The sequence below is a fragment of the Oncorhynchus keta genome, chromosome 2 (assembly GCF_023373465.1).
Source record: "Oncorhynchus keta strain PuntledgeMale-10-30-2019 chromosome 2, Oket_V2, whole genome shotgun sequence".
NCBI classification, from domain to species: domain Eukaryota; kingdom Metazoa; phylum Chordata; class Actinopteri; order Salmoniformes; family Salmonidae; genus Oncorhynchus; species Oncorhynchus keta.
Genome location: NC_068422.1, coordinates 51321026 through 51347893, shown reverse-complemented (window position 1 = coordinate 51347893; position 26868 = coordinate 51321026). Strand labels below are relative to the sequence as shown.

Sequence of the window (26868 nt, the reverse complement as noted above, 5' to 3'; positions counted from 1 at the left end):
TTCCCTTTTGGAACTTATGGTCAGACTGTTGTGGCCTCTGCTCCAGCACACGCTCCAGCATGGCAAGGATACGTTCCATGGGCTCAGCTGAGCCCTGAATAGGCTGGGCTGGGTAAGGCAACGTATTGGGTACTTCCATGTGGGACCTCACAGCAGGCATGGTGATCGGCATGACAGCACCAACTTCCTGCTTCATTGTTGCGATGGCTGGGGTCACCTTAGATAAGTGAGAGTACCTCCGCTCCCTCCTGTATTCATCCACCCTCTCATGAACATCTGCAGCAGTCCATTGCTGTAATGGCTTGCACTTAAAGATAAGGGACAGTTCAGCATTAGGGCAATGTCTGATAAACATGACTGTGAGCTCACGAGATGGGTCTTCAACACTTTTTTCTGTCTCTTTAGACAATCTTCTGCAACCTCCATAGCCCTGTTCAGTCTGAGCCAATATTCAAATGGTTGTTCATCAGTCAGAGGTAATGTGGCATAAAAGTCAGCAAGGGGCATGCTTGAAAAAACAGCGTCACTAAAATGTTGTTTCAGTATGTCAAAGATGGGACTCGGGCCTTTAGATAAATCAATGGAGGGATTGCTGCGTATGCCAACTTTAACAACATCGCGGGCCCTTCCCATAAGCCTGCCCATAACCTCAACTGCTTGGTCCATCACAGACACGCCCCTCTTACGCATGTAAACCATTACCATATCCTCCCACTCATGCACTGTGCACTTTTCAGAGCCATCCCCCCGAAAATACACCGGTTCCCTGATATCAGACTTCAATACCAGGTTCAGGCCTGACACATCCATACCCCTCGAGCTGCATACACTCCCCATAACATTGTCCCCAACATGTCCAGCAATTGCCTTTGACTCCAAACAGGAGGCAATGTTCTCCCCAATGGAATGACCAATCTGCTGTACTATGTCTGCTATGAAATCCATGGAGACCTCCCCACTCCCTGTATTTGGCAAACCTCTTTCATACACATCCTTGGGCGTGTCCATGGATAAACTATCATCAAAACCCTCCAGTTTGGGCATAGGTGTAGAAGCAACTGGAATTTTGGCTGAACCCCTACCCACAGATGGTGACAGATTAAATGACAGGAAACCCCTACCTCTCCCAACACCTTCCATTTTAACAATGGGAAATCAACACCCTAATGAAAATATAAACAGCAAAACATGTATAAATATATCACCTAAATCTCACCTATATCTAGTACACTGGTAAAACTCACCCTACTTATATCAGATATACATCAGAATTGCAAATAAACAAGTAACACAAAAGTTATCCTTTGTCTGTGAAGAGCCTCAGAGAGTGAAATTATCAATTGCAATAATAAAACGTTCTAGTGGCGCCATCTTGTGGCGAAATGCGATATCGCCAAACTGCACCAGCAACGTCTTATCTGATTCTTCAACAGCAACCACGGCGAAGTTCTGGGATGGAAATCCAACGAAGGATGATCCGATCCAGAAGAACAGTCACGGCACCACTGTAACAGTACTCTTCTGGCGTTGTGTACATCAGTAATCGACACGGAACTCCAATATGTAGCACCAATCATGTAGCTTTATTCTGATAAGAACGACACAAGATTGCACGTCATGCAATGCCCGTCTCACCATCCAACTCTGCACTCACGCACGCTGGTTTGGTGCTTGTTCACTGGGCAGTTACCAAAATAATACAATTACAATATAATATCTTTAACAATGTACCTGATAAGAACGACACAAGATTGCACGTCATGCAATGCCCGTCTCACCATCCAACTCTGCACTCACGCACTGTACAAAATATATGAACCCCCCCCACCAGACACAGTAAGTTGCTAGCTAATACTGGCGTGAATTCTCTACAACAAAATGCACAACAAATATTCTCCAAAAACCCCTGCATCTTATGTGTGATGTTTGAATAACATTTACAAACTATTTGATATAAATTGTACATTTAAATAATCACTTGAGAGCATAAAATCACTTTTGACGTACGGTGCTTTGCAACCAACAACTTACCGCTGGTTTGGTGCTTGTTCACTGGGACGATTCTAACTGGAACATCCCCCCTCGTAAGCAAGCTACGCAAACCAGCCAATAAGATGCCATGTTGAGTAGGTGAAGGCAAGACAAACTCAAACCAAAAACCCATTGGCTTAACAATAAAGTGGCAAGGGGAATCACCAATATAACCCTGTTACAGTAGCAGCATCATGTTGTGGGGGTGCTTTGCTGCAGGAGGAACTAGTGCACTTCACAAAATATATGACATCATGAGGTAGGAAAATTATGTGGATATATTGAAGCAACATCTCAAGACATCAGTTAAAGCTTGGGCTTCCAAATTGACAACGACCCCAAGCATACTTCCAAAGTTGTGGCAAAATGGCTAAAGGACAACAAAGTCAAGATATTAGAATAGCCATCACAAAGCCCTGACCTCAATCCTATAGTAAATTTGTGGCAGAACTGAAAAAGTGTGCATGAGCAAGGAGGCCTTACAAACCTGACTCAGTTACACCAGCTCTGTCAGGAGGAATGGGCCAAAATGCACCCAACTTTTTATGGGAAGCTTGTGGAAGGCTACCCGAAACGTTTGATCATGTTAAACAATTTAAAAGCAATGCTACCAAATGCTAATTGAGTGTATGTAAAACTTCTGACCCACTGGAATTGGGATCAAAGAAATAAAAGCTGAAATAAATCATTCTCTATACTATTATTATTCTGACATTCTTAAAATAAAGGTGATCCTAACTGACCTAACACCGGGTATTTTTACTAGGATTAAATGTCAGGAATTGTGAAAAACTGAGTTTAAATGTATTTGGCTAAGGTGTATGTAAACCTCTGACTTCAGCTGTATATATTTTCAGAATATTGACAAAATATTGACCTTAAGGGGGTTAGCCATCAGTGATGAAGATGACAAGCCACTGATGGAGTTGACAACAAAATACATATTTTTGCATTTAAAAAAAAATTCAATACAAACATTTGTAAAATATAGAAAATGATTTATTTGAAAATTCCCAATAAAAATATAACCATTATCTAATATATTTCAGCACTGGCGGAGTTGACGTTAGACAAAAATGTGACCGACTGATTTCAATATTGTTTCTTTAAATCTATCAAAAGTAGATCACTTTGCAGACCATGAGTGGTTTTGTTGCGCTATATGTAATGAGGACATTAAGAAAAGGTCCATGAGGTGGAGCTGACCCGGATCATTCTTGATTAATTAATGATTGTAGACAAATCTGACGGAGTTCATCAAATCTCCTAACAATTTATTTTAGGAATCACAGTTTTGAGAGAAATATTCCTTTAAGTCAGAGGTCTAATGCAAAAAACTACCTAAGATCCCTTTTCAGTTAATGTTCATTATTGCCGTTTTAAGAATTTTAAACACTTTTTTGGAGAGTTTGAAATTGCCCCCCTTGGCTCCCGAAAAGGACATTTCCAGGCATAGAGACAACATGGACATTTGTAATATTGAAAATATTTAGAAAATTCCAAAAGCAAATCTTTCCCCTGATAAAATTCCCCTAAATGTAATTTTTAGGATCAAATAATGCAACAAAATAAACATTAAAAATAAAGTTTATCTGCCGGTCAAGGATTGTCCCGACTTTCAAAAATCCCTGAACTGTAAGAGCACTTAAATCAAATCAATGTGGCTGGGAGATTTTCCTGGTCCTGTGACCTGAGGAAAGACTCCTGGCCCCGCCAATAAAACATAAGCAGCCTTTGTCCCTTTCCCTTGGCCCCAACCCTTTGATGTTTGCAGACCTGTACATACCTATCCAAAACCTAAAGAACTGCAAACATTGAAGGGTTAGAGCCAAGTGGGATGGGCCACTGGTTGAAGAAACAAAGCAACAAAGATGGCTAAGTGACAAAGGTATTTGGGCCAGGTTTTTTAATGGTTTAATTTAATGCTAAATAAATGTTTTGTCATACCTGTGGTATACGGTCTCATATAACAAAGCTGTCAGTCAATCAGCATTCAGGGCTCGAAGTTTATAATAGAAAATAAATATGTGTTTGTAAGAAAACACTTTCTTATAGGGAAAAGGGGGAAAAGTTCCATCCACTGTGAGATTTGAACCACTATCATTTACAGCATAGACATACACAGCTTGGTGGGACAGAAGCTGACACAAGAAAATAAATAAATATAGTAATTTACAGCATGTACACAATCGGCAATGCCTGATATAGGGGACATAGCAAATGAAAACTGTGCATTTACAAAATAAATAAAAACATTTTTATTTTATTACGGACTCTTAAAGGGGCAATCTGCAGTTTAAACAACAATAAAGCAGTCACCCCACCACTGTTTTTGGTAAGCAACTTAGGGTTGGGGCTAGAGAAATGTAATCGCTCTGAAATTCATAAACAAAGCTATGGATGCAAGGACTGACCATCCATGATACAGTATCAAAAGTATAATTTTAACCATGTTTTGAGGCTATACACAGTGTTTGTTTACAATTGCATTGTTTACAAACAATGGAGGAAACACAATGTAATCATGTTTTGAGACTATACAGAGTTTGTTTACAAACAATGGAGTAAAAGCATTTATATATTATATTCTTCAAGAATCAATTGGTATATGTCAATTCAATAAAAAAGGCAGGAAAAAAAATGTAACCATCGCAGATTGCCCCTTTAAGTGTTTTAAACTATATACTGTGACAGAAGTGTATATGTGTGCATGTTATCTGCAGCAGGCCAGTGCTCCCAGAGAGGTGTGGCTGTCCAGGCTGCTGTCCGTGTCAGAGGTCATGGTGGGTTCACTAGGGTCACTGGGGTCAGTCGACATGGAGGATACGTCATTGCCTGAGGAGGAGGACGAGGGGTGCTGAGGGGAGCTGTCAATCACTGCTGCACCTGTGCTGCGAAAACACACAGGATGACTGATACACCTGTACTAGGAACTAGCATGCACATGCACAAACAAACAAACACACACAGTCCTGCGACATACACACATAAGTCACACACACCATAGGGAGCCAGCAGCCTACTACATTATTCACCTCCCTTCTATGAGTTAGAGCAAGCGCACTTGTAGTTGTTTTGTTTGGAACACAGCCCTGCGTCCGCGCCATCACACAATTATTGTTGTTGTTTACGCAATCCAAAAACGGTTCATTCTAAATCTAAATCTGGGTCAGGTCGTCATCATTTGAAAGCTTGTTATATTGCCAACATCACTAGCTAAATTATATAATATTATATTTCAGTTTTAGGCTTTCACAAGGCAATTCAGAAAATCAGATCGTAATATTGGTGCGTATAGAATGGCGTCATGGGCATTCAGATGCGTGTTCCGTGGCAAATTTTCTTCACAATACAACAAACATAGGCTCACTCTGTTCAGGACTACCCAGGGTATGACGCAATGTCATCTTGTAACTGTACATCAAACATAATGATCATAAACATTGACACTGTATATGACATGAAGTTTTATGATATGGAAATGTGAAGTGCACATTTGGACTCAAGGGTGTCTGGCTGCTTGTATGACATCAAAGTGGTATTTGTCATCCTCAACGTCTCATCTTTCAAAATACTATGAGTCCTCTTAATTTACAGCATTTGCCTCACTCAGACAACAGAACATTTGCTAAAGTTGCCCAGTTTCTGGGAGGAATGGGGGTAACTTATTGTCGCGTGCAGTGCAGTGCTCAAGTTCAGAACTTCTCTCAGTAAAACCCATACAGAGCTGTGGAGAGACATTGAGCTCTGACATCATGTATAGCATGTTCATGTACAGTCACTCCGGACCAATTTAGGTGCTTATCATCCAAATCTGCCATTTTTTAAAAATCCAAATCTGCCATTTTCCATGGGTACGACGGTGAAGGACTACAGAAAGTGTTGATTCCCCACTGCTCTTGGTCAGTTTCAGCTACAAACACCACCCCAACATTGGCATGTGCAGACAGACTCAACTTAAATGGCTTCAGCTTTTTGCTATCATGCCTCTAGCACTGCATCTCAGTGCGAGAGGCATCACTACAGACCCCGATTCAGGCTGTATCACAACCGGCCGTGATTGGGAGTTCCATAGAGTGGCGCACAATTTGCCCAGCATCGTCCGGGATAGGGTTTGGCTGGGGTAGGCAGTCATTGTAAATAATAATTTGTTCTTAACTGACTTGCCTAGTTAAATAAAGGTACAAAAATAAAAAACTCCCTGTTCACCCATGACTGCGTGGCCACACACGCCTCCAACTCAATCATAAATTTTGCGGACGACACAACAGTGTCAGACTTGATTACCAACAACGACGAGACGGCCAACAGGGAGGAGGTGAGGGCCCTTGGAGTGTGGTGTCCGGAAAATAACCTCACACTCAACGTCAACAAAACTAAGGAGATGATTGTGGACTTCAGGAAACAGCAGAGGGAACACCCCCCTATCCACATCAATACAGTGTATATAAATATACAGTGTGTATATTTCCCCCCATAGCACACGGGATGGGTAATCAATAAACTCAGCACAGACTAGTCTGCCTGTTGCGCATCTCTGACTCCCTGAAGCATCTTTGTAAAAAATGTAATTAAAAAATCACACCCACAACACGAGCTCATTCGATGGACTTGACGTGAATATTCTGACAGTAGTCTCCTAAACCTTTCAGCGTGACTGCCAGAGCATTGTAGTTACAGTGGCAGGCTAGCCTACATAGACATGATATGCAATTTCCAAAAACATGAATGTGACACACGAGTCATTGAGTAATTGCCATTTTAGCACATTGACTAATCAGGATTTACATGTTATATTTGAACAGGCGAGTAAATAGCCTATGGTCAAATAGGTACTGTAAGCAAAAAAATAAGCCTCGTTTCTTTAGCCAGCTAGCATCATGGATCCAATAATGGTGAGTTGAAATGGTATTAGTATTCTCCCAAGTGAAGCTTGCTTGCCTATGAAATCAGAAAAAAATAGAAATTATTATTATATTATTTAAAGTTAATTAAATGACGAGGAAGGGGAAAGCATGTACAAGGGGAGGGTCACGTGAAAATATGTTTTACGATGGGGAGGGGGGTGCATTTTTTTAAATGACACCTAAAGTTGGACCCTCGCAGGTAATTTTTATACGGTCTCATACCATAAACAATGTTTAATCCATGTTTTTTCATCGTGAAATATACAGATTTAGTCAACATTAACACAGTAACAGCAGACAGCAGCTCACATAAGCTAAATAAACTAACCTAAAAGAGGTTGTCCTCTGATCACGCCATTCTGCTTGGTCCAATCGTCCCACTCATACACCTCCTTCCAGATCAGGTCTACAACAGGGTGAATACAGGGAGCGAGAGAGAGAGAGAGAGAGCGAGAGAGACAGAGACGGAGACACAGAAACACAGAGACACAGAGAGAGCGAGAGAGAAAGAGAGGGAGATAAAGGGGGAAATGAGAGAAAAGACAAGGACAAGGAGAGAAAAGAAGAGAGGTGGAGAGAGAGATATAAAGGAGGGGAAAGAGACAGTTCAGAGATGAGGTAAAGAAGGAGAGAGAAAAAAGATGACATGTTTTAAGGACATTATCAACATACATATTTAACTTATTAATTGTCGTTATCAACATTATAATGGAATAATATGCATTTTAGCGAAAAAAATGTAGCCTATTTCGGAACCAAGTAGCAATTTTCATCCACTATAGAAATAAAAATGTAAATGCTCAATCCTAAAATGTGCGCATTCATTAACAAACATAACAAACATCCGGTAGCAGAGAGAACAGTCTGACTTGGGTGGCTGGAGACTGACCATTTTTAGGGCCTTCCTCTGACACTGCCTGGTATAGAGGTCCTGGATGGCAGGGAGCTCGGCCGCAGTGATGTACAGGGCCGTACCCACTACCCTCTGTATAGCCTTGTGGTCGGATGCCAAGCAGTTGCTATACCAAGCGGCGATGCAGCCAGTCAACAGGCTCTCAATGGTGCAGCTGTAGAACCTTTTGAGGATCTGAGGGCCCATGCCAAATCTTTTCAGCCTCCTGGGGGGGGGGGGAAGAGATGTTATCATGCCCTCTTCACCACTGTGTTGGTGTGTGTGGACCATGATAGATCCTTAGTCTTGATGACGTTGAGGGAGTTGTTGTTGTCCTGGGACCACACTGCCAGGTCTCTGACCTCCTCCCTTTAGACAGTCTCATCGTCATCTTTCGTCAGGACTACCACCGTCGTCTCGTCAGCAAACCTAATGATGATGTAGGAGTCATGTGCGGCCACGCAGTTATGAGTGAACAGCGAGTGCAGGAGGGAAATAAGCACGCACCCCTGAGGGGCCCCCGTATTGAGGGTACGCGTGGCAGATTGTTGCCTACCTTCACCATCTCGGGGTGGCCCGTCAGGAAGTCCAGGATCCAATTGCAGAGACTCGCATGTTCAGTCCCAGGGTCCTTAGCTTAGTGATGAGCTTGGAGGGCACTATGGTATTGAATGCTGAGCTGTAGTCAATGAACAGCATTCTCACATAGGTGTTCATTTTATCTAGGTGGGAGAGGGCAGTGTGGAGTGTAATAGGGAGTGCGTCATCTGTGGATCTGTTGGGGTGGTATGTGAATTGGAGTGGGTCCAGGGTGTCTGGGATGATGGTTGTGATGTGAGCCAAGACCAACCTTTCAAAGAATTTCATGGCTACAGATGTGAGGGCTACAGGGTGATAGTCAATTAGACAGGTTACGTTGGCATTGTTGGGCACAGGGACTATGGTGGTTTGCTTGAAACATGTAGGTATTACAGACATGGTCAGGGAGTTTAAAATGCCAGCTGGTCAGCACATGCGCTGTACGCGTTCTGGTAATCCGTCTGTGAATGTTAACCTGTTTAAAGGTCTTACTCATATCGGCTATGGAGAGCATGATCACACAGTCATCCGAAACAGCTGATGCTCTCATGCATGATTCAGTGTTGCTTGTCTCGAAGCGAGCATATAAGGCATTTTGCTCATCTGGAGGCTTGCGTCACAGGGCAACTCGCGACTGGGTCTCCCTTTGTAATCCATGATAGTTCGCAAGCCACGCCACATCCGACGAGCATCAGAGCCAGCATAGTAGGATTCAATCTTAGTCCTGTATTGACGCTTTTCCTGTTTGATGGCTTGTTAGATGTCGTAGCAGGATTTCTTATAAGCGTCCTGATTAGTGTCCTGCTCCTTGAAAGCATCAGCTCTAGCCTTTAGCTCAGTGCTGATGTTACCTGTAATCCATGGCTTCTGGTTGGGATATGTACATACAGTTACTCCTCAATGCCAATGTATGAATTCCAGAACACATTCCAGTCTGTGTTAGCGAAACAGTCCTGTAGCTTCCACTTTGTCAGACCTTCCTGTTTTGATTACTTCACTGGTACTTCCTGTTTGAGTGTTTACTTGTAATCAGGAATCAGGAGGATAGCGTTGTAGTCAGATTTGCCAAATAGAGGGCGAGGGAGAACTTTGTATGCATTTCTGTGTGTGGAATAAAGGTTATCTAGTTTTGTCTCTAGTTGTACATCTGGCATGTTGGTAGAGATTAGGTAAAACAGATTTCAGTTTCCTTGCATTAAAATCACTGGCTACTAGGAGCACCACCTCTGGATGCTATTCTACACATTTTTCCATGAGGCTGAGAGAAAATGTTGCATTTTTAAAGCTAATTAATGCAAACAACTATAGGTGTGTTGATTTATAAAGGCACTGGATTATGAGCTGTTTTGTTTGCTAAATGAACAAATTAAGTGTGCAGTGACATGGTGCATACAGCCATAGAAGCACAGGGACATATGCCTCAATGCAGGCATATTTGTGGCTTATTGGTGTTGTGGCTTTTAGTTATGTTTGGCCAACCATCCCATGAAAGTGAATGTCCTTCCAGTTCATCTGAATGTCATTCCAGTGCACTGCTTGCTAAGAATTCTAGCTTATAGTGTTTGGAAGTTTAGGTAAAAATACAAATAATACCCCTATTGGAACACTGACAAGTAGAGAGCATAATACAGTGCGTTCGGAAAGTATTCAGACCCTTGACTTTTTCCACATTTTGTTACGTTACAGCCTTATTCTAAAATTGATTAAATAAAATGTCCTCATCAATCTACTCACAATACCCCATAATGACAAAGCGAAAACAGGTTTATCATTTGTTATTTACATATGTATTCAGACCCTTTGCTATGAGACTCAAAATTGAGCTAATCTGTATCCTGTTTCAATTGATCAACCTTGAGATGTTTCTACAACTTGGAGTCCACCAGTGGTAAATTTCATTGATTGTACATGATTTGGAAAGGCACACACCTGTCTATATAAGGTCCCACAGTTGACAGTGCATATCAGAGCAAAAACCAAGCCATGAGGTGGAGAATATATATATATATATATATATATATATATATATACACACACACACACACACACACACTTATGCTCTCTACTGGTCAGTGTTCCAAACGGGACATTATTTGTATTTTTACCTAAACATGCAAACACCATCAGATATAATTCATAGCAAGCATTCACTTTCATGGGATGGTTGGCCAAAAACAAAAACAAAAATATATATATATATAAAAATTGCACAATTCAATTGGGTGGGCCTGTGGGTGTACAAATAGTTCTGTAATTTCTAAACGGTTCACCCGATATGGACCCTAAAATGAAAGCTGACAGTCTGCACTTCAACCTCATAGTCATTGTATCATTTCAAATCCAAAGTGCAGAGCCAAAACAACAAAACATACGTCACTGTGCCAATACATTTGGAGCTCACTGTTTGTATGTAACGCATGTCTAGTGAAAAGTGATAGCTGTAGTAACATCTTTAACCTTTCCACTCCTCCACCGTATGCTCTCGCTCATCCAGCTGCTTGTCTGTGATCTTCGGAGGGGGCTGAGATGAGAAAGAAAGAAAAAGAAAGAGAGGAAAAGAGCAGAAGAGAGCACAGGAAAAGGAGAAGAGAGGGAAGGAAGAAAGGTGCATCCCTACATCAAACCATCAACCGTAGTTTACTCTTCTGACTAAAAGTGTCAATCAAGTTCCCCCTCCAATAGATTATACCATTTGTTAAACACTTACCGCCTCCACTTCTGCTGGGTCGTACCACACGTTGATATAGGGGTGTTTCAGGGCCTCGTCCACAGAGATCCTCTTAGACGAGTCGATCACCAACATCTTAGACAGCAGGTCTCTGGCCTGGCTCGCTGGAAGTGGAAAGTGAATATGATTCATACCAGCATGCACACACACGCACACCACACACTCACCCTACCCACATACAAACACTGCATTTCCAGTACCTTTCAGTTTGTTGTGCTCTGAGTCTGCAGGGAAGAGGACGTCAGGGAAGAGTTTGTCAAAGCTGTATCCTGCGTAACGCGGCCTGTTCTCTACGTACGTCCTCACTGATTGGTTGAGCTTCATCAGGAACTCCTGTGGCGGAGTCCCAAGCTGCTCTATCACCTTGTTCCACTGGTCAATGTCTGAGCAGGGGGAGTTAGGGAAACACTACACACAGACATAGCCTTCTCCACAGACACACATAACTATGCTAGAGAAGTACTGTTCCAGAAATATTCCTCTTTTCTAGAACTATCTCTGTGTATTGCCAGAATCTTAAGTGGTTATGGGGAGGGAGGATGAGAGTATGGGTGTACCTGGATATGGTGGTGGGAATAGTGCAAAAGGAGTGCTCCATGGGGCGGTGGTCGGTGGTAAAAACAAGGTAAAAACGCAGACATGGTGAAATGATAACACAGGAAAATAGGAAAGGATACGGTCAGAGCCTGGGAACAACACACTACCTCTGACCATCTCAGCCACAATACAACCCACTGACCACACGTCCACTGCACGATGAATGAAGGGATGACATGCAAACACAGAGAGAAAAAAATGAAAAGATTAAGGAAATGAGAGAGGAATGTGAATGATTTACAAAAAATGTACAACACAGATAAATCCGACACATGAAACTGAAAATGGAAAGAGGGATACATCTGGTGAATGAAGGAGAAGAATGAAAGCATGAACGAGTAAATTGGGTGAATGAGAGTGAAAATGGATGCAGCATTCAGGGTCTGCCAGTCTCCAGGCACAGGAAGGAAAAGGAAGGAAATCAGGACGTGAAATAAATGGCCATCTCATAAACCGAGAGACTGAAGAGGAATGGCCACATAGAGGATGCAAACTGTTTCATTTTGGCAGGAGACAATTTACATCCAGAAGCACCAAGGATACAGTCCCTTCCTGGGAACAGGATTTTGTGGCGGATCATTTCTGCCAGAATACATCCCACAGACCATATGTCCACTGTTACAACATGGGCAGTAGAGGAGGAGGGGGGTTAGCTTTTAGTAGTTAGTAAAGAGACCTTTGTTTCTCATTGTGAACAACTTTCCCAGAGGCTTGAAGAGAAGTGGATGGCTAATGTACAAGCTGGCAAAAAAAAGTTGTTATTGAATTAATTTCCATGATTTATAAAAACATAAATGTAATGAAAACAGTGCTGTTGTCATTAGCAAGGTTTACATCCAATTGGCGACAGATTTTCAAGAGAATAGAAAATAATCTGCATAAAAACAATATGAGCATTTTCCCACCAGAGATGTGTTTCCATCAAATTGACTTGTTGCGAATAAGAGCCTATGCATGATGACGTAGTGCACATAAAAATCACTTTTACCGGTTAAATTCCCGTGTACCAAATAAAACATACAAGCTAATGGTATTCCATATATATTTGTGCATAAAGGCATTTCCACCTCCACTTTGTACTGAATAATCAGGGTGAACAAGGTGTAGATTCACGCGCAAAGAGCAGCAGACGTTTGTTAAGCCGCCGCAGAAGGCAGGAATCGTGGTCACAGGCAGGTAATGGTCAAACAATACCACACAACCATACAAACAGAAAGAACTGAACTATATAAATAGGGAGCTGATGAGACCAGGTGGGAATCGAACACAGGTGAAATCAATTAACAAAAATGAAAGACCAGAACACAAGGTTGACTAAGAAAATAAAAGCAGAACCTTAAACACACAGAATTAATGTTACAGACACAAAAATATCCCACCTTGTCGAGTATATTTTGTTGTGTCAACATTCGGAAAGTTTACTGAAAAATTTTCCAACAGGCCTTTCGTGACCTTTTATTTCCGATGTACTTTACTGACATTTTTTACATCTTTTTACTTAACCAGGCAAGTCAGTTAAGAACAAATTCTTATTTACAATGACAGTCTAGGAACAGTGGCAGAACTGCAGATGTTTACCTCGCCAGCTCAGAGATTCAATCTAGCAACCTTTCAGTTACTGGCCCAACGCTCTAACCACTAGGCTACCTGCCACCCCAAAAAGGTTGGATGGAAACTTGATTATAGCTGTGATTTGCAATATGTCATTATAAACATAATTATTATTTACAAGAGTAATACAACATTAAAACAATGTCATGAAAGGATCTGCAGTGGTGGTTAATGCATAAAATCATTATGGTGAATGAATATTTGCTTGATTGATTGACAGGTACTGACCGTTGGCCTGGTAGCCCATCCCCAGTATGACCTCTGGTGCTCTGTAGTATCTGGTCACTACGTAGGGAGTCATCAGCAGACCTGTAGCCGCTGTCCGAGCCAAGCCAAAGTCCAAGATCTTCAACGTACAGTCTGACTTCACGACAATGTTACTGGGCTTTAGATCCTAGAGAAGGGACAAGGAGAGAACATCATCATTGTCATGATCTTTGTCGTCGTCATCATTGTCATCATCATCAATAGCAGCAGCATATTTTAAAGCCCAGACACAGCGAAAACTGTCTGCGCAGTTGTTCCAGAGCATTTTTTACTAAAAGATTATGGCAGACAATCCCGTCAGAGAGCACTATTTGCCGTCTTGGCAGATTATTTTAGTTATTATAATAAGGTGGGGGACATCAATGAAGCTATGTAGGATTATAGGAATGTTGTCATCATAATATTATAAAACAGGGCAGCATTCATATTCATCACCATCTTAACAACAGTAATGAGTCACTCCATTTTAACTACAGTTACTGAGTAGTGAGTCATCTTTCACAGATTTGCATGTCGGCAAACGGCCTGGTAGCATGACATACAAACCAGTTACATTATTCTAGAATCTAGATTAATCTCAGAATCTCATTTTTTTCCCATCCTTGAATAAACTTTACATGCGCCATTGGGCCAAACATGTACCCAAATGGCACTCTATCACTCCCTATACATTGCATTTATTTGACCAGAGCTCAGGAATAGGGTGACATTTCGGATGCAATCCCAGTCATTAAATCTGAATGAATATTTAGATCATTAGCATGCTCTCCTGTGGATATAGCCAACATCACAGCTCTGACATGGAGGAGTTACTGTATAATATTTTTAGTTTACAGTATAACCTTTGGAAATACAACAATCCCCCATTATTAGTTTAGTGTTACCTAGTATGAGCCATACCCTGTGTCTACCTGTTAGCTTATTGTTATTGGTGTGAACTATACCCTGTGTCTACCTGTTAGCTTAGCGTTAGTGTGTATGAGCCAGTATGAGCTGTACCCTGTGTATGATGCCGGCAGCGTGGAGGTGTTTGATGCCACACAGCATCTGGTAGAGCAGGTAGGACAACCTCTCATGATCCAGCTCCATCTGAATCACCTGGCACAAGTTGGCATCCATCAGCTCCATCACAATGTATCTACACAGGAAGGAAGAGAGATGAAAATACACACACACACACTTGTGTGTACACATAGCGTACACACAAACACACACACACAAACACACACACACACAAACCGAGCAGGCGCACACTCCCACATCTGTGGAGCCAGCTGGAAGGCTTAAACGGAGAGGGATACAGTATGCAGAGAGATTTCAGACAGTTATTCTGGTAATAGCTGAGTAATTATTTAATTGATGACAGACAGGTCCTATTAAAATATCAGTCTATGATCATTCTATGTCTTAATTCCTAACAGCATGTAATTATTTTACACTGTCAAAGGTTTATCATGTTATTAAACATCAATTAATGTGCATTTCCACTGAGGATTTTCCCCCAGTGTTTTACGCAAAAGGCTCAAGACCTTTCTTATAATATACTTACACGTCTGCAAATTCTTCTAATGATTTTTGTGGGCTGAATACATGTATTAGGCCAATGATCTGTAACAACATGAACACACGAGTCATACACAATGCTTGCTAAATTAGTTTCCTCAATATAAGGAAAACAGTCCTTCATCATAACACATTTGTAATCAAGTAATTTCAAATGTATTATTCAATATAACAATAAAATATATAAAAACGGGTAACTGTAGTTCTGGATGCTGGTTGAATGAATCTGCATTTTAGCTGTGTGTATATTAACTATATGGGCTAGAAAAGCAAATGCCTGTTTACTGTTCCTTCTGAAGTACCATTATGCATTCATAAAATAATATTCTTAGAGTTTCTCTCTATTTCCAGCCAGGCCATTCATAAACATAATTGAGGATAATTGTCAGAGTCATACCTAGAATATAATAAAACAGCAGGAAGAAGTCATTGACCAGTGTTGGTAGGCAGACTTACATTTTTGTGATTGACACATTTCATTAACACCAGTTCTCTGTACGCTCTCTTGGCATGCGTTTGGTTCTGGAACGGCCGACTTAACTTCTTAATAGCCACATTCCTCTCAAGGTTGTGGTCATACGCTGAACTGAAAAGGTAAGACCAAGAGCATGGCAATACATGAACACATACCTAACAATAGGGTGATAGAGACCGTAGGAAATAGGAATTTAAATGGATGTCTAAATTTGTGTTTCTTTCCATTGGATGTTTTACAGCATGAGACCTTGAAACATTCCATGGTCCATTGTGCCATTGATGGACCAGCTTTGGCATCAACCTTCCTCCATTGATTCAGCACCACAGTATTTAGACAAATTCAAACTGGGGTACTTTGCTATGTAGCTTTTAATTTTGTTGCCTTGTAAACTAATTGAATCTGGGAAAAAAAGTATTTCATGGGGCAACAAAAAGAAGACGAAAACCTCAAGCAAAAAGGATTTGAAAACAATACATGGTGACACTTTATTTTGTATTGTTTACTGGTAATTACCTAGTACAACCCGTTGTTAAAACAGTAATTAACTAGTATATGACAGGCAGAAAAAACTAAAAGGGTATGAAGGCCACCACTTAGTTAATGAAAAATGTAGAAACATTTATCGTGGGGTTGACTTTTGCCCATCAAGGCAAACGGAGGGATGAACTTAATTTCTGGGCAGGTATTTTCTGGGGCATTTTGTTAGAAATAGATCAAAACAGCCTCTTGAGTAGCACTGTGGTCTAAGGCACTGCATCACAGTGCTTTTGGTGTCAATACAGACCCGATCCGGGGCTGTGTCACAACCGGCCGTGACCGGGAGTCCCATAGGGCAGCGCACAATTGGCCCAGCGTCGTCCGGGTTAGGGGAAGGTTTGGCCAGGGGGCCTTTACTTGGCTCATCGCGCTCTAGCGACTCCTTAAGTTGGGCCGGGTGCCTGTTGAACGACTCAGTCGTCAGTTGAACAGTGTTTCCTCTGACACATTGGTGTGTCTGGCTTAAGGAGCGTGGTTTGGAGGGTCATGTTTCAGAGGACGCATTACTTGACCTGGCTCTCCCGCAGCAATGAGACAAGATCATAATTGATTCGAAAATGGATTTCACGAAATTGGGGTAAAATTCACAACAAAATCCAAAAATAAATATAAGCATGACAAACAAACCCCTATGCCTCTTGGCATTGTGTCAGCCTTCATCAAGGCCTAAAGATTTGAGTGTCCACATGGGAGCTCTATAAATCACCTTTGGGTGGCACAATAACCAATAAGAAAACATGTCACATAAACAAAATAACAACATATGAAAATGAAACAGCGATGTGAACCTAAATTGGGGAGGCAGCGTAGCCTAGTGGTTAGAGCTTTGGACTAGTGACTGGAAGGTTGCGAGTTCAAACCCCCGAGCTGACAAGGTACAAATCTGTTGTTCTGCCCCTGAACAGGCAGTTAACCCACTGTTCCCAGGCTGTCATTTAAAATAAGAATGTGTTCTTAACTGACTTGCCTGGTAAAATAAAGTAAATTATTTATGAATAATAAAAGTAGCAACATAAATGTAAAAGATAGCATAAATAAAAAATATATAGACAAAAATGACTATGCCAATATTTTCATTTACTAAGAAGTGACCACTTCTGCCAGTCATAGACTACCCTTTTCAAAAAGTACCTTGTACCAAGTCTCTATGGCTATATAGTTTTTTTAAACCAGCACATTGTTTTTTCTTCTCTGTAACTAGTAATTGCATAGTGATTACACTTACCAGACGATTCCCTGTGCTCCTGAGCCGATGGGCCTTAGATTCTGGTAGCATTTCAGAACAGTGAAGGTGGAATCTCCGACATCTAAACTGTAGAGCTCCCTCTCTTCTCCTCGCTTGTTTTTATTCATGATGAAACCTTGAGGAGCTGCTTTCTGGGCATCCAAACTATGCTCTCTGGACTATTGACCCACATGCACGCACACAAATGCACAAACACATGCACACACACACACATACACACAGAAAGAGAAAGAGAGAGAGAATAACATATTTTTATGATACAGAACACAGGTAGCTACGTATGTTCTGAAGTGCATATGTTTTTAGCTTTAAAGATCAAATCTGCATTAGGGGAAGAAGAGCCACTGTTCGCCCCAGTGCCTTTGTTATTGTTTTTGTTTGGTTATGGTAATCACATTGCAAATCTGACAGACTTTGATTTTGTAAAGATATAGCCTAATAATATTATTATATGTATTAAAGTAGAAAGCAATGGGTTAGAATAAGCCTAGTTAACCAACCCAAGTAAAATGCAACAACCATTTATGGCCAGCTATGTAAAATCTACCAGTGATTTATCCTGCAATAGAAGTCGTTCAAATGGTAAAATTAATTTATGTATTTTTCTAATGTGAAAGTAATCTAAAAGTAACTGAGTTTAGGTATTCCTGATTTTAAAAAAGTTGGACAGGTAGTAACTGTAATGGATTATATTTCAAATGTAACCTACCCAACCCTGCTGGTGACATCACCAGGCAGGAAATTAGTTAATAGACCAATAAGCGAGTTCCAAACCTCTATGCCAATAACAGATCATTTCCAGTTTTCTCCTCCCCACTCAAACCACTCAGTCCTATCAAAATTACTGCTCAAGGGTCATGACACTCCAAAATCAGATTATATTTTCAAACCTCAAAAGCGATCTTCTCTTCAGATAAGTCCATATCCCAGGCATTCTGTTTTGTAGAAGGAGCTACAATGTAAATGCCACATTCCAAAATGATTAGAGAAGATAAGCATGATGCAATTTACAGATCTGCGGTGCTAATCTTTACCATGAATTTGTTGGGTGAGGTACAGTGGGGCAAAAAGTATTTAGTCAGCCACCAATTGTGCAAGTTCTCCCACTTAAAATGATGAGAGAGGCCTGTAATTTTAATCATAGGTACACTTCAACTATGACAGACAAAATGAGAAAAAAAATCCAGCCCAGCACACAAATGCATAACAAATCATTTTCAACCAGGGAGTTGCGACACGAAAGTCAGAAATAGCAATATAATATATGCCTTACCTTTGAAGATCTTCTTCTGTTGGCACTCCAAAAGGTCCCAGTTACATTACAAATGGATCCTTTTGTTTGATAAAGTCCTTTTTTATATACAAAATAACTCAGTTTAGCAGGCGCGCGTCAGTCAATAATCCACTCGGTTTCCCTCCTTCAAAATGCATACAAAATGAATCCCAAACGTTACCAATAAACTTATCCAAACAAGTCAATCAACGTTTATAATCAAACAATAGGTACCCTAATACGCAAATAAACAATAACATTTAAGACGGGGAATCGTTATGGTCTTTACCAGAGAAAAATACCAAAGAACACGCTCTCATCCACGCGCTTGGAAACACTACAGCCAAAATGGGAGCCACCCAGAAAAACTACAATTTCTGGCTCATTTTAAAAAACAATATCCTGAAACTCTTTCTAAAGACTGTTGACATCTAGTGGAAGCCCTAGGAACTGCAATCGAGCACGATTTCACACTGTTATAAAAGAGCCAGTGGTAGGATGAAAATGTTTTTTGGGGGGATGGTTTGTCCTCTGTGTTTCGCCTGCAATTTCAGTTCTGTTATAGACAGAGAGTGTTTTCTATCCAAATATACCAATTATATACATATCCTAGCTTCTGGGCCTGAGTAACAGGCAGTTTACTTTGGGCACGCTTTTCATCGGATGTCAAAATACCGCCCCCTATCCCAAAGAAGTTAAAAGTCAGGAAATGTGAGAAAAAAATTGTTTAAACGTATTTGGCTGAGGGGTATGTAAACTTCCAACTTCAACAGTAAGTGACACCTATGCAAGGGATGTGAAAACATACTAGGCACTGTAGCTGGATATAAACGGATGGCATGGGATGTAGATTCGTCTTGACATAAGACTACTTTTGTGATCTGAATAGCCTGACAAAATGTGCATTTTGAGTGTAATGTCCCCTTAACTATACAAACATGATAATCAGAAGCTACTGGACTGAGTGTGAACCATACACTCAGGAAAAAAAGTGATATCTTGAATGTGAAAGGGTTCTTCGGCTGTCCTATAGGAGAACCCTTTGAATAACCTTTTTTGGTTCCAGGTACAACCCTTATGGTTGTAGGTAGAACCCTTTTGGGTTCCACGTAAAACCATTTCCACAGAGGGTTGTACATGGAACCCAAAAGGGTTCTTTCTACCTGGAACCAAAAAGGGTTCTTTCTACCTGAACACAAAAGGGTTCTCCAATAGGGACAGCCAAATAACCCATTTGACACCATTTTTTCAAAGATTGTAAGTGGTTTATATCTCACACCACATTAATATATGAACCATCAGCCTAGGAATATATTTTTCAGGGCTCAGGGTCCAATCGGATGAGGTCACACTGATACTGACCTCCCAATGGGTGTTTATGATCGTCACCCTGTGGTGATTTCTGTATTTTGTTACTTCTCATGGGGGAAAATGTTATGAGATGTCAGATGTGTGACATGCAATCTTCTCTTCTTTCTCTCTCCTTGAGTAATTAGAGAGAGATATGCTGTATATTTTCCCTCCTTTGCAGTCTCTTTCTCCTTCTCGCTTATTGCCTTTCATTCTCTCATTTCCCCCTCTCCCATCCTGTCTCTGATCTAAGTATTCATTCCTGTCTTTTAAGCCCAGTCTGGACCGGACTAAATCCCAGAAACATTGGCCCGATTTGACTACATTGAAAATACATATTTCAATGGATAGTTAATTAACAGCAGGGGTCCACTATATATCTTTCACCTATTGTATCATGTCAAATCAGCGATTTCCATCCATTTTGAAATACATCCTTCCTTACCATTGAATGTAACAGCCATTAAGGGTTCCACTGACTTTCACCTATCTTGTCAAAACTGTGATTTCCCCAAGGAAGGTAAGACGGAAACATGCATTGTGATAAGTCCATCATTAAAGGGCTAAATCTGATTCAGCCCATTAGGTTTCCTCTGACATCCCATCTGTTTTGCTAAAGTCTTATTTGTACAAAGTAAACACACTCAAAATGCACACCCACCCACCCATTGGTCTTAAATACATCTAAAACTAAAAGCATTGTATTTGGTTCAAAAGATTCTCTAAGACCTAAACCTCAGCTGGAGGATTGTATAAAGGTTGTGACCCTCGAGCAAGTTGAGGAAGCTAAACTTCTAGGTATAACATTGGATGATGAAGTTGTTAAAGATGGGAAGGTTATAAAAACAAAAATCAACTGTACCAGTTGCTCAGGTGCTGGTCTTGTCCCATATTGATTACTGTGCGGTCATATGGTCAAGTGCAGCAAAGGAAGACCTAGAAAAGCTGCAGCTGGCTCAAAACAGAGCAGGAGGCCCTTAACTGCACATACAGAACTAACATCAACAACATGCATGACAGTCTTTCCTGGTTGAGGGTTGACGAGAGACAAACTGTGTGCTTCTCTTGTTTTAATGAGAAGTATTACTGTCATGAAAATGTCAGAATTTCTACATAATCAAATAATAATAATATAATAATATAATAATAATAATATATGCCATTTAGCAGACGCTTTTATCCAAAGCGACTTACAGTCATGTGTGCATACATTCTACGTATGGGTGGTCCCGGGAATCGAACCCACTACCCTGGCGTTACAAGCGCCATGCTCTACCAACTGTGCTACAGAAGGACCACAAGGACCAGAAGGACCACAAATAACATTAATCTCGGACACCCATACATACCCCACAAGACATATACATACATACCCCACAAGATATACCACAAGGAGTCTCTTCACAGTCCCCAAGTCCAACGCACAGTATTATACAGAGCCATAATCCCATCTCCAATTGTTCAAGCAAACAGCAAAATTACCTTCAAAATGATCAAACAACATTTCATAGAACAGCAGGGACTGTAAGGGGGGGACACACAAACACAAATTATTTTTGTTGTATTGTATTATTATCTTTTTATTGATTGTATATTGTTGTATTTTTTTATTTGTCATGTTTTGTGTTTTTTGTGGACCCCAGGAAGAATAGCTGCTGCTTTGGCAAAAGCTAACGGGGATCCGAATAAACCAATATACACACACACACACACACACACACACACACAAAACACACACACACACAGTCACAGTATAATCGCACCATTCTTCATATCAATCATCAGACAGAAGCCAGGCAGTCATAAGATCATTGTTCAGATGGATTAGCTGGGTGGATGGAGTGTGGTACTTAGCTTTACTGCTTTTAGTTGTAGGTTATATGCCTGCATGGGTCATAACATTAATCTCGGACACCTTTACAGTTACTAACATGCATATATATTGTATGTCTGAATGAATAAATGAACAATTGCTGTATAATGATTTACAAACACACAATGGTTAATGGTTAATGAGTTCCCCAAGACATCCAACTAGAACCAGAACAAATAGCAGGCCAAACTCTCAGCACTGCCAGGACTGCGCAAAAATGCAAATGCTTTCCGTTTGAGTTATATTAGGTTTTATTTTCATCGTTTTTGTAGCCAACATTATGTAGCCAACATTATGCTATAACAATGGAGCTAAAGTGCTTGGTTCTTGGGTGTTGTCAGTTATTGTGAGTTGCAGTCACCTGTAAACAGTAACACCTGCTAATGTTTTACAGTAACTGTTAATTGTGAGTTATCAGTATGAGACAAAAGGATGAATATGGGCTATAACTGCAGTATCTTAGCTTCCATTTCAGTCGGTGACTGGCTGCACCAAGAACAACTCTCTTGCGCTCTCCCTCTCTCTCCACCTCCACCCTCCAGTCAGAAGGCTTGGGTAGTCTATCAAGGGGCCTGTGAGTTAGGACAGCTGATACACTTCTACAGCCCTGCAATTACAGTAAGCGACCCTCCATTTCAGCCTCCACTCCATTGTAATGACTGATGAACTGTGTTCATAATGAACATGATAAACAGCCCCTCAACACTGGCAGTCAATCCTGAGCCCCACCCATTGGGAACTGACTATAGCTTACATCTGGCAAAACATCCACAAACATTAATCTCATCTCAAACTATTAATACAGTATAACTGAGCATTGAGTAACACTGGAACATACACAGTACACATCTGATTTCATTCCTAAATAGAAGATTCCTCCTGCATTTAATATAGAATAATACATTGTTCACAAGTGGCATTACCTACAGTTGAAGTCGGAAGTTTACATACACCTTAGCCAAATACATTTAAACTCAGTTTTTCACAATTCCTGACATTTAATCTTAGTAAAAATGACCTGTCTTAGGTCAGTTACGATCACCACTTAATTTAAAGAATGTGAAATGTCAGAATAATAGTAGAGAGAATTATATATTTCAGCTTTTATTTCTTTCATCACATTCCCAGTGGGGCAGAAGTTTACATACAGTCAATTAGTATTTGGTAGCATTGCCTTTAAATTGTTTAACTTTGGTCAAACTTTTCGGGTAGCCTTCCACAAGCTTCCCACAATAAATTGGGTGAATTTTGGCCCATTCCTCCTGACATAGCTGCTGTAACTGAGTGAGGTTTGTAGGCCTACTTGCTCGCGCACACTTTTTTCATTTCTGCACAAATGTTCTATGGGATTGAGGTCAGGGCTTTGTGATGGCCACTCCAATACCTTGACTTTGTTGTCCTTAAGCCATTTTGCCACAACTTTTGAAGTATGCTTGGGGTCATTGACCATTTGGAAGACCTGTTTGTGACCAAGCTTTAACTTCCTGACTGATGTCTTGAGATGTTGCTACAATATATCCACATAATTTTCCCTCATCATGATGCCATGTATTTTTGTGAAGTGCACCAGTTCCTCCTGCAGCAAAGCACCCCCACAACATGATGCTGCCACCCCTGTGCTTCACGGTTGGGATGGTGTTCTTCGGCTTGCAAGCCTCCCCCTTTTTCCTCCTAACATAATGATGGCCATTATGGCCGAACAGTTCTGTTTTTGTTTCATCAGACCAGAGGACATTTCTCCAAAAAGTACCATCTTCGTCCCCAGGTGCAATTGCAAACAGTATTCTGGCTTTTTTATGTCGGTTTTGGAGCAATGGCTTCTTCCTTGTTGAGCGGACTTTCAGGTTATGTCGATATAGGACTCGTTTTACTGTGGATATAGATACTTTTGTACCTTTTTCCTCTAGCATCTTCACAAGGTCCTTCGCTGTTGTTCTGGGATTGATTTGCATTTTTCACACCACGTTACTTTCATCTCTAGGAGACAGAACGCGTGTCCTTCCTGAGCGGTATGACAGCTGCGTGGTCCCATGGTGTTTATAGTTGCGTACTATTGTTTGTACAGATGAACGTGGTACCTTCAGGCATTTGGAAATTCCCAATGATTCATCATCATCTCCCAATGATGAACCAGACTTGTGGAGGTCTTGGCTGAGATCTTTTGATTTTCCCATGATGTCAAGCAAAGAGGCACTGCGTTTGAAGGTAGGCCTTGAAATACATCACAGGTACACCTACAATTGACTAAAATGACAGTCAATTAGCCTATCAGAAGCTTCGAATGCCCTGACATCATTTTCTGGAATGTTCCAAGCTGTATAATGGCACAGTAAACTTAGTGTATGTAAACATCTGACCCACTGGAATTGTGATACAGTGAATTAATCTGTATGTAAACAATTGATGGGAAAATTACTTGTGTCATGCACAAATTAGATGTCTTAACCGACTTGCCAAATCTATAGTTTGTTAACAAGACATTTGTGGAGTGGGTGAAAAAGTTTTAATGACTCCAACCTATCTATATGTAAAATTCTGACTTTAACTGTATATAGGGATAAGTATTAAAAATGTTCTTGAAATGTTAATATTATATTAAAAAGTGGATGGGGTTATATCCTGCCTGTTTGACCCTGTCCGGGGGTATCCTCAGATGGGGACACAGTGTCTCCTGTCTCAGCCTCCAGTATTTATGCTGCAGTACTTTATGTGTCTTGTGTGAATTCAAGTCTCTCTCTCTCAGGACCTGAACCCTACCTGGACTGACGACTCCCTGCTGTCCCCAGTCCACCAGGCCGTGCTGCTGCTCCAGTTTCAACTGTTCTGCCTGCGGCTATGGAACCCTGACCTGTTCACCGGACATGCTACCTGTCCCAGACCTGCTGTTTTCAACTCTCTAGAGACAGCAGGAGCGGTAGAGATACTCTGAATGATCGGCTATGAAAAGTCAACTGAGGTGCTGACCTGTTGCACCCTTGACAACCACTGTGATTATTATTATTATTTGACCCTGCTGGTCATCTATTAACATTTGAACATCTTGGCCATGTTTGGACTGCCCCCCCCCCCCCTCATAGCCTGGCTACTCTCTAGGTTTCTTCCTAGGTTCTGGCCTTTCTAGGGAGTTTTTCCTAGCCACCGTGCTTCTACACCTGCATTGCATGCTGTTTGGGGTTTTAGGCTTGGTTTCTGTACAGCACTTTGCGATATCAGCTGATGTAGGAAGGGCTTTATAAATAAATTTGATTTGATGTGTAAATACTAGTCCTACACTATGCAACAGTTATTGTACGCTAAATATATCCCAGGCATAGCTGTCTTTATCACCTAATTAACACTACACTGAATGAACAATGTTGTAGACATGGTGTTGTCAATACTTCAAGAGTGGCAGAGGAAAGATTCTAAGGCTTAGGCTATACATTGACCATTCAGATATTTACAATTCAGATTGTTTAAAACCAACAGTGATCAATTGCTATAAATGGCCCTGACAAGCAACAGTGTTTTAAAACCGTCATAATAACCTTGGCCAGCCGACCTTTTACCGTTATACCACCCTTACGGTGGCTGTAGCTGCCAGGTAAAACAAAACACCGGCGCCTTGACAATATGATGATGATATGACGATATCAACCTCGCTAAAAATGTAGCAAGTATATCTATAATTCCCAAGCAGGCATGTTGGTAATAGCCTTGTTTTTACAGCCTGTATGTAGTCTATTCGATACGTTATTAACCTACACATAGCGGGATAGCCTATTTTGAGCACTATCCTATGCCAATCCAACAATCGAATATATCGTGGTAGCCTTCCCTGCTACATTGAATCATATACATTATAATATGTTGACAACAAACCGCATCTGTAGTTGCGTGCGATTCTCCGCAAACGACCCTCCCCCACAGCTAAACAATACCATGGACAGCGGCGCAAAAACGTTAGCGCTTACCTCCGTCAACAAAATACAGAATGATCACTCCAGAATTCTCCACAATAGTCCGCGTCCTTGACGATGAATTCAGTTTATTTTTAGGGATAATACAAATTTCGCTATTATGTTGTCCAGCTTCAAACATGACCTCCCCGAATGCACTACTCTCTCTGCATTGCCAGGCTGTGCGCGCACTGCAGAAGACATGCGTACCACGTCACTCAAGCCCTACGTGTGGGTAAAAGCGGAGCTACCAAGAGGAAGAGGTGAAGCGAGAGGTTTCACTCCGACCAAAATCGGTCCAGGAAAAAGAAGCCCACAAAGAGAGGATTGTTTTGTATTGGAGGTCAATGAGAAAGTGTCGAATTTGGTCAGCAAAAAATGTCATTGATCATTTGCAAATTAGGCTAATTTGATATAATTTACATTTCGTAATGGTTAGATTGTTAGTTCTGAATGCACTGATATAAGTGGACGTGCGTGGCATTTTGGCAACTTACCGAAAAACGACTTTATGTAGGAGTTGTGCCTGTTGTCATAAAAATAGATAGAGAACTTATAACACATTTTCGTATCGACATCGCCATTGAGGGCTTCCACCATTTGAAATTAGTTAACTGGGTGGAGAGTTCTATGAGTTGGAAGCAATCAGTCAATGAAGAAGAAAATGGACTATTTTACACTTAAGATAGAATGGGCAGCACCACTGAGTCCTCTATCTATCTCTATGGCCGGTTGTTCGCACATGTATCTACCCTTTCATTGACCAGAATGGCTACACTTGATCTCGCCTCCTCTCGCCTGCCTTCCATCTTTGAGGACGTGCATTTCCATTGTTAGAATGGCCAGTCGAATATCTTATCAATATAATAGACAACATTTGGAGGTTCTTCTTCTTCCTCTACGTTATAATGGTGCTCCACCAACAAACGTTTAAGGTGCATGCAGCCACCTACTGTGCTGGAGTTTGTGATCAATCATGATTTGCCTAATTCTGTACT

The 26868-nt window shown here is 41.0% G+C and overlaps 1 protein-coding gene across 3 annotated transcripts; it reads right to left on the bottom strand.

Annotated features, from left to right (window-relative positions):
• Positions 1–1562: 1562 nt before the first annotated feature.
• LOC118402372 (mitogen-activated protein kinase 8-like) lies at positions 1563–26050 on the bottom strand. Of its 3 annotated transcripts, none has more exons than XM_052478451.1 (12): positions 25886–26050; positions 17416–17594; positions 15632–15761; positions 15162–15220; positions 14612–14750; positions 13574–13739; positions 12278–12349; positions 11338–11520; positions 11117–11241; positions 10867–10930; positions 7267–7344; positions 1563–4917 (listed from the first exon to the last, which is right to left on the bottom strand). In XM_052478451.1, exons 2-12 carry the CDS (start codon positions 17541–17543, stop codon positions 4745–4747), a joined length of 1317 nt encoding a protein of 438 aa, XP_052334411.1. In that variant the 5' UTR covers positions 17544–17594; positions 25886–26050; the 3' UTR covers positions 1563–4744. The 3 variants fall into 3 exon arrangements, with proteins under 3 accessions (XP_052334411.1, XP_035656447.1, XP_052334412.1); XM_035800554.2 differs by lacking the exon at positions 12278–12349 and adding an exon at positions 11815–11886; XM_052478452.1 differs by lacking the exon at positions 12278–12349 and adding an exon at positions 11815–11886 and having other exon boundaries at positions 4765–4922.
• Between the last annotated feature and the right edge of the window lie 818 nt (positions 26051–26868).

What these genes read in the sequence shown, in the direction of transcription:
- LOC118402372 (XM_052478451.1), bottom strand. Translation starts at nt 17,543, where the DNA reads ATGAATAAAAACAAGCGAGGAGAAGAGAGGGAGCTCTACAGTTTAGAT. An exon ending in GGAGCACAGGGAATCGTCTG is followed by an intron (nt 15,762 to 17,415) that starts GTAAGTGTAATC and finishes TTACCTTTTCAG; the next exon opens with TTCAGCGTATGACCACAACC. An exon ending in CAGAGGACAACCTCTTTTAG is followed by an intron (nt 4,918 to 7,266) that starts GTTAGTTTATTT and finishes TTCGCAGCACAG; the next exon opens with GTGCAGCAGTGATTGACAGC.